Below are 8,725 nucleotides of genomic sequence, written 5' to 3'. Positions count from 1 at the left end.
TAAGTCGATGGAAGAATCATAGAACCTAAAGGTACTGCAGTAAAATGCTTTAAACAAGTCAGGGCAGTGCAGAAATGGCCATTGGAGAATTTATACTTGTATATAAGCATCAAGTTCATGTTGTCAAATACCTATCATAAGTCATCTTGGTACAGGTTTTAAGATGAAACTGATGAACAAGATTTTGCCAGCTACAAAACTTGGTACCCATTCGAGAGACACAGTTTTAATGTCAACTCACTTATCATAAATTCCAAGAATGCATAGATAAATGAAGTGCATCAACTTGCTCAAGCAGTGGTTTTCATGGCAACCAGAGGAACTTTTAGAGACTTTAGGATGTGTTAGCTTGTCACACCATGCTTTTGGTTTTTAGATCAAAACACAAGGGGCCCTTAAATTTCTGCCTCCGATGGAGCAATGCACCTGAACTGTTTTTTTTTTTTTTCTGTAAACTACTGTTGAGAGAAATTGATATCTGAGCTGCTCACAAATTTGTGGATGAGAAACCAAAAATTGTTTCAAGTGTATGATTGAAGCATAGGACAATTCAGATATATGACCGGAGATAAACAAAAAATCATGATACTCTTGAGTTGTCTTTTGTTTCTGAACAAGCCTGGATCTTCAAATCATGGTGTGAAGCCTAGCAAAACACTGCTGCAAGCTCAATGGTGATGAATCCAGGCAAACAAACCACAATGGTTTTACATAGGAAGAACTTCCAACACCTAGTCTTTCAGGTTTACTTCTGACAAATGAGATTAATGTCAGTTCTCAGACTTTTGGTTCCTGTTCCTCTGAAAACTATCCCACTTCCATAACAGAAGTTGCACTGATGAACTCGAAAAAAATGTAAGAATGCATTCCCAAGTATCGTGACCAGCATTGCAGGGAATATAGTTCCCCAAGTAATTGAAGGATCCAGCAAGAGAGCAAACACCAGGCATTTTAAGCTTAGCATCTGTTCTTAAGAGGCAACAGTATGAAGTCATACATAGCTGTTTCTGGATTTAGGACATGGTACAGAAACAAAAGAACAAATAAACAACACCGCTTGAAAACTACAACTCGACGGTTCCTAGTCCTTGATTAGCAGAATTACCACTAGTTGCCAACAGGGATCATCTCATTTTCTTTCTCTCTGATGCTGACACTTCTCTTTGCAGACCTCTCGAATGGTCACAGTGAGGGGATGGTGGGGGTGTTTACAACAGCCGAACCAAGGAGTTCGTTGCACAGTTTGCCGGTGCTCTCATGAATTTTGAGGTTCTCCACCCTGGGGCTACTGCCATTGCTGCTCGACAGTGAACCAAACGAAGCTTTCTGTAAGACACCCGTCGGCGAGGATTCCAACTGACGGCTTGAATCCCAATTGTCACACAGTAAGTTTAGAGATGATGATGAGCAGTTCTTGCTTTGGTCCTTGGGAGTGCTGCTGTTGGTGCTTGTCAGAACCTCCCCTAGAGGTCCAGCCATGGAGGCCTCCCAGGAGATTGGTCTCCAACTAGCCTGTCGATGGCACACTTCATTCAGCAGTCCTACTCCAAGACCCATGGGGATCGGATCATGTTCCCTGGATAACTTGAGAGGTGAAAGTGCCAGTTTGTCATGGTTAGATGAGGAGGAAGATGAGAAGTCAGAACAAGACATGGGGATTGAGATAGAGAGCTGGGTTCTATCAGATTGTGCTTCTTCTATTTCAGGCCAGGTAACAGTTGAGTGATCAGATTGGGATTTGGGACAGACATCAATGAAGTGTCGGAAGGCATGGGAATTGGACTGCTGGTCATTAAGCTTTGTGTTCGGTATTAAACCGATGTTGTCAGAGAATGAACTACCTGAGGGATTCAAAAGTGAATCAGCAGAAATGAGCCCAAAGTCTGTTCTCGAGGAGGTCTCCCCGAAGGGATTGTGTTGCTTTGAGAGAGAGAACGAGTTATTAAGGGAATTCTGGTTTGCAGGGTTCAGCATAGACAAGCCCTTCAAATTCCGCAAACAATCATTTCGATCTTCTTTGCTCATCAGCACCCTGCAGAACATAGATCAGTGTTACACAAGGATCTGGTTGGAATGGCACATCTTTTACCAAATGACTTGAGAATCCACTAATCTCCAGTATAAAAAATTACGAAATGTCAAACTCTAAAAGTATCATCATAAATGTAGTTTATTCTTGATCTGATGTATAAAAAGGTGACCGGCACTGGTGATATCCCACGGCATGAGAGCAATGAGAAACACTTTGAAGATATTACAGATGCAAGCTTATGCGAAAACACAACATGATTTGATTGGTCCAATTTTGTGTCGAAGTTAAAATTTCTCATACATTTGCATGTGTAATTCTGGTTCAACAATGACAAACATTTAGTGCAAGCTGGTGAATCCAGCACTATTTTCATTGTTAAAAATGCAGTGAATCAGCACTAACTAGCAATTTTAAACTTATCAGATGTTGTTGTTTGCAATAGCTTAAATGAAATATGAATTGAATACAAATCAAGAATAAAACCATGGATCAGTGATTTCTTGGCTCCTTATACTCATTAACCCACTAACCCTATCAGCATCTTCGTCATGACAGCAAAATAAGCTGTAAGTGTTAAAACCATCTAATTTATTGAGGAAAAAAAGATCAATAATTAGTTGTTTCCTACCCATTGAGCTGCACAGGGCGAGGATCAGTGATGTTTGACTGTAATTTTTTATTCTCATGCTGTGAAATGGTGAGGCTAGCAGACAAAGTGCCATCAGGAACAGCTGAAGCTGACTGTGAAGATGCGATGGCAGGCATCGCTTTCGCGGCATGGCCAGTGTGGCCTTCCACATGCTTTCTTGAACGATGGCGGCCTCGGTTCATGTGTCGTTCACAGTACTTCTGGTCAGCAACTGCATCCCTCGAGCACCGCCATTTCTTCCCATCAGTCCGACGGCATCTACCAGGCTCTGGATCAGCATTTCCAGAAAATCCCACATGGAATTGTCCCCATCCAACTGCTAAAACCAAAGAGTTTAGCAGCAATAATATAGCCTTTTATGTTTTTGAAATGAGATCTTTCAGAACCCAAAATAATCAAGAAGGCAGAAGGTCATGAAGTGTCTGTATCATTTAGGATTTGACCATTCCTTTTTATAGAGCAAAACTTTATTAGTATCACCATATTTACAAAGGAAAAGGCATGAAGGTGATAAAACTTTAGTTGAGTTAGCACTATTTCCAAAAGATTAATCCGTCAGGAAAGAGCACAACTAGTGTATAAATTCTAGCAAATATAACCGTGGAGTTATATTTCCAGGTGCACACTGGCAGATCTAGCATGCATTTGGATAAGCAATCAAAGGTTCTGCTAAGAAAGATTGTGCATATCTCCAGAAAACTAGCAACTTCAGCTTATGCTTCAAAAAAAGATGTCAGAATGCTAATGAAGAAGATCTATACTGCCCAAAAGATGAATCTTTCTTGAGAATCTGCAAACACTAACCACCTCACTAAGAAGCAAGCATGCATGGCTCCCTTATGCCAACAAATATTTCTTGGATACAGGAGGTGAAAGACCAAGGAGTACCTGAATCAAAAGATCCAGAAGACAAGGAAGGGAACCCAGACGCGTTGAGGCTTCTTCTGATGGGAACGAGCAGAGTGGCCGGTATGGGGACATTCACAACAAGGTACTTGTAGATCAAGGCCTGGTGTTCCAGCTCCAGCCACTGAGATGGAGTGAAGGGTCCCCTAACCCTCGCAAGAACCCCTTGCATGCTCGCATGAGAGGTTGCGGAAAACAAGCCTGAAACAGAAGAAAGGAAAAGGTGGGGAACGAATGTGAGGTGAAAGACGAGCCCGAACTCGAACCACGTTAGATGCAGGGGGAAGACAAGGAGAAGAAGATGAACATATTAGACAACCGCAAAGTCCCCCGAGGGGACCTGGCAGATGAATCACAGCTCCCATGCCTTGCCTGCAGCATTTGAGGAAGCACATCAAACTGCAAAAAGATCGAAGACGCCATCTTTTTCCCCATATCTTATCATTGTCCTCGAGGAAAAAGCATCACACGAGATCAGGGAATATTAAGGGATGGATGGTTCATTCTGCTACTTTTTCTCTCTTGGATTGATTGCTGTGTCCCTTACCACTTTCTCTCGCGAGAAGACAGAAAGAACTTAAGCTCTCAAAACAAGTCCTCGGAAGACAATAACCCAAAAGAAAGGAGAAACAGGACGGAAGAAGCCAACTCTGTTTTTTTTTTTTTTTTCTTTTCTTTCCTTGAAAAGACTGAAAAAAGGACCAAAAATTCTACGAAAAAGAATCAAAATCTGCTACTTCCCGAACCCCCTGCTTGTTCTGAGAGACCAGAAACAAAACCCCCAAAAGAAAACCACCGTCAACCAAACACCCACCACCCGCCAGAGAGACTTAATAGCGCCATCAATACGTCTGATCCAGCAAGTATGTAGTGCGTGTTACCTGCATTCCTGAGATAACACCCCGTTGGAGAAGGCGCCGACGGGCGGATGTGGTAAGGCAAGGTCGCATCACCAGAGACAGCCATGTCACTCTGCTTGGACGTGGACGAGAAGCTGAGCATATGTTCTCCGTCAGGAAAGAGGTGATGGGAGTCGGATCTGAGGAAATGAGGTGTCTTTGTTGGTGCCGTCACCAATGCTTCGGTCCTGGCCATCTTGAGGGATCTCCAGTCGCAGTCCTCAGGTTCAGCAGGCCTGTCATGCTTGTGGAAAATGGATCCAAAGAATCCTCTTTGCCTGCTGACTTGGGTGTCTTGGGAGGTCAGGGAAGAAGAGAAGAGGTTACCGCCCTCGGAAGAGGAGGCGCCCACCAACCCATCCATGCTCACCACCTCACCGAAGTCCATCTCCTCCACCACCGCCCGAGCCCACTATACGACCGAGGAGGTGGGTTCATGAGAGTGGAAGCCGAGGGAGAGAGAGTGGGAGAGTGGGAGCAGGAAAGCAAGCATCTTAAGGATGGGAAGTTGGAAGAAAGGGAAAGCAGAGCATGGTTCTTATGGTTGGGAGTAAGCCCAGGCTGTGTTTCTTTTGCTGGAGAAGTGAAATCAAATTATTGGATGAGAAAGACAGAGAGAGAGAGAGAGAATCAAAATCGTATGCGTTATGTGTGATCATTTTCTTATACGGTGATGAACATGCGATCCAAATTCCTCTCACTGAATTGTGCTCAGTTTAGTTATGTCAGTATATCTTTGTAGCTTAAGATTAGATTATTGTTAGATTCAAAGGAAACCAGCAAGCTCATCTCACCAAAACCAACTTCAAGGCTACAACGTACGTTTGGGCGTGCTGTGTATGGCCAGCAGGGTTTTTGTCTCTGAGCTCCTCCTCCTCCTCCTCCTCCTCCTCTTCCGGCAGAACTTGGTCAAACTTATGGACGACAATGACAAAAGCATTTCTCTTTCCTCATACGTGGAAACGTCTTATTACGACTCGATTCATACATACATGGCTGCCGTCAACAACGTAAAAAGACCCTCCTCCTTTTGTCTTTGACATCCATGGAAGCCATCAGCCATGCATGCATTCCGCCCGCCCCCTACACAATATTAATAGCCTCTGTGGACTTTTTGTCCCCCCTTTTGTTCTCGATCGAGGTTAAGGCAAAAGAAGAGAAATCATAGGCGTTCTAGGTTGATGCGTAGCGTTAGGGTTCCTGGGAGAAGTGGAGTGCTGGAATCCGGGAAGCATGGGTCGGTTGAAGTGACGAGTCGAGGCTAAGATGATGTAGCCCAAAGCTCACCGTTCCTGCAGCTCTTGGATGCTCCCAGCTCAGTGAAAGATGGTAATTATGTTTTGAGAATGTTGAAGATACAGAGGAGGAAGAAGATTCCACCAGCGGTGAGCCCCCTCTGTTCGCCCACTCCTTGCAACAGGCACGACACCAACGATGGGCCGATCCATCGGTGGCATCACATCAGAGCGTCCTTAAACACAGTAGCTTTGATGGAGGAGAGGGTGGGGGGGGGGGGGGGCGGTAGGGCGTCCTCAACGCAGCCATAATGGAGGCTTTGATGGAGGAGGGAGAGGAAACGTTGGTATCGAGCTGTGCTCCCCATGGACCCAACCTAAGCCCTCCTCCGGGGGTGGGGGGTCCATCTCCATCAATCATGCATGCGGCATCTCTCATCCGATAAGGGAATCCAACAGCGAGGCATGACAGGGACGTATCATTCCACCGCTACATATAGTTATGCTCTCCCACTATGCAACTTTGGCAGCGAATAGATTAGGCACTCTCTTTTACTTTTGCTGGTAACTCCCCGTCCACTCATTCGACTCTCTCGGCAACACTTACCCTCTCCTCATTAATCCATGAAAGACCTCCGGAATCGACCCTGACCGAGGCCACCATCGACGAGAAGAATAACTCTTACGGTCTCCCTCACACGAAGCTCGCAGGATGAATCGAAGGGAGAGAGAGAGAGAGAGAGAGAGAGAGAGAGAGAGAGAGAGAGAGAGAGAATTCGCCTCCTTGTGGCCGACACGTTGACGGGTCCACTCCGGTCACCATTGAAGTCGATACTGCTTCTGTTTTTACTGCTGCAAACTCTATGTATTTGACCCAGTAATCTCAGCAACACCTGTGAGCGAGCGACCTCCGTCAGAGAGAACTCAGCCAAACCAGAGAGCATGCATGCAGGAAACAACGATAGAGTGATCACGTGAGCTGATGACAACTTCTCGTTACGTAGCGTTGGGAAGTGCAAGCAAGACTCGGGAGGAGACATGGATTCAACCCTTAAGTTTATTAGGGTAGCTGTTCACCACCCCCCTCCCCTTTGATTTATCATGCAGACTCGTGATTCGAAAGTGCTTCTACGAGAGCAGTCGGTGATGGAAGCACAAACACCAATTAGTGGCCCAGCTTTCATGGTGTCTTTGCTAAGTCGTTAATGGACATTTATGACCAGCTTGCAATGTGGTGGTGTCGTCGGGTCCAATGTCTTCTCGGTGGGTGTGACCACCTCATATCTATCCTTGTATATGGTGGAGCAAAAACATCCAAGTGGTCTCTTGGCTGCCTGTTGTTGCTATGAACCCTACCCTACACAGTTTCTATATCTCTCTCCACATCATTTATAGCCACGAGATATTTGTCCATTTGTTGTTGCTGGTTAGGTGCATGTGAGCCCTACCGACCTCTTCCAACATCCTTTTAACTCTTGCTATCAACTTCAATTATTTCTCCTATTTTTTTCCCCCTCTGATTCTAACACTGCCTTGTTCTGGAATTTATTCCCTAGATTGTTCTGGAATTCGTTTCCTGATTCCCATGGAAGGAGGCTTCCACTTTAACCTGCAATTTGGTTTGGCTTTTATGCTAAAAAGCATTCCCCAATAATGCTGAAAACTATCATTTTATTGGAAGGAGGGAGAGAACAACCGGAAGCTAAAGATATCAAACAATTTAATTATAAAAAAATATATTAAAAAGTTAATGTAAGACTAACACACTTTTCATCTATATCTATCATGAAAAATATTATTGATATCTTGATACGGTGTAGACTCATGTATGAAATAATATCTAAGGTGTATTCGAGGTAAAAGTATTATGCTCTCAAGGTATTACCGGTATGAAGACTAGGGTCGAGAGAGGTTTCCCAATCCGATCACTATAACGCTTAAGTTAGTAATTCGAGTTTTCCAAACGTGAGCTCGAGTAGTTTAAAAAAGAAAGAGTAATCGTCTTATTTACTAGTTTAAGATGTATTTTTATATATTGAAGGAGGAAATGTAATTTATGATGACCTTTCTTGTCATAAAAGAAGAAAAGAGAATTTATGATTATTTTTCTTATCATAAAAGAAGTTAAAAAAATGCTTATAATTATATTTTTTATCATAATAAACGAGATGAAAGTTTATATTTCTTTGTCTAAATCTTTATACATACATACATACATATATATATATATATATATATATATATATATATATATATATATATATATATATATATATATATATATATATATATATATATATATATATATATATATATATATATATATATATATATATATATGGATGGATGATGACTTGGATGCCACATGACAACCATGTCAGAGCCGACGATAAATTTTCTATCAATATTTATAGATAAAATAATTTTTTTTTACCGTGAGAGATCAACTAGAACATTGCTATGTCATCTTCATTCTCATTTAATACCCTCTCAAAACATAACATTTAATACTTTTAAAATTCTTATATCTTACTTTAAAACATAAAAAAATTCAAGTATTTATTAAATAATTAAAGCTTAATTCTCAAGGTTAACATCTTTCATGAGGATTCGTTCGTTATCCTCATAAGATATAGGCTTCAAAAAGAAATTTCAAGCAACAAGTTTTCTATTTTGTAAAACTATTCAAAGTGAGACTAAAAAAAAAAAAAAATAATAATTGTATCTTCGTTGGTCCTCACAAGGTTGAATAGGATGTGGCCAATCGGATTTGTCCACGAAGTTGTGGCATGCCCAATGTGCATTGAAAGATACGATCGAGTCAAAGTACCCCCACGTCAATATTCTCACCGTGCATCGAGAAGATGACTCTTATTTTAATACCTAGATGTGATCTATGGTTAAAGAAAGATCGGTCGGCGTTTCTTATAGACTCCATCTTCATTTCTTCCATATAAAATTAGTACACTACCAGATTAGTAGCTTGTGGAAAAATATAGCCAGG

The 8,725-nt window shown here is 42.2% G+C and overlaps 1 protein-coding gene across 2 annotated transcripts; it reads right to left on the bottom strand.

Moving 5' to 3' along the window:
• Positions 1 to 932: 932 nt before the first annotated feature.
• Positions 933 to 5,101, bottom strand: LOC135583679 (growth-regulating factor 6-like). Of its 2 annotated transcripts, none has more exons than XM_065099628.1 (4): positions 4,469 to 5,101; positions 3,570 to 3,788; positions 2,661 to 3,000; positions 933 to 2,032 (listed from the first exon to the last, which is right to left on the bottom strand). In XM_065099628.1, exons 1-4 carry the CDS (start codon positions 4,872 to 4,874, stop codon positions 1,183 to 1,185), a joined length of 1,815 nt encoding a protein of 604 aa, XP_064955700.1. In that variant the 5' UTR covers positions 4,875 to 5,101; the 3' UTR covers positions 933 to 1,182. The 2 variants fall into 2 exon arrangements, with proteins under 2 accessions (XP_064955700.1, XP_064955701.1); XM_065099629.1 differs by having other exon boundaries at positions 2,661 to 2,997.
• Positions 5,102 to 8,725: the final 3,624 nt, after the last annotated feature.

Source organism: Musa acuminata, chromosome BXJ2-3 (genome assembly GCF_036884655.1).
Source record: "Musa acuminata AAA Group cultivar baxijiao chromosome BXJ2-3, Cavendish_Baxijiao_AAA, whole genome shotgun sequence".
NCBI lineage: Eukaryota > Viridiplantae > Streptophyta > Magnoliopsida > Zingiberales > Musaceae > Musa > Musa acuminata.
The sequence above is the reverse complement of the archived record's forward strand: the minus strand, read 5'-3'. Positions and strand labels throughout refer to the sequence as shown.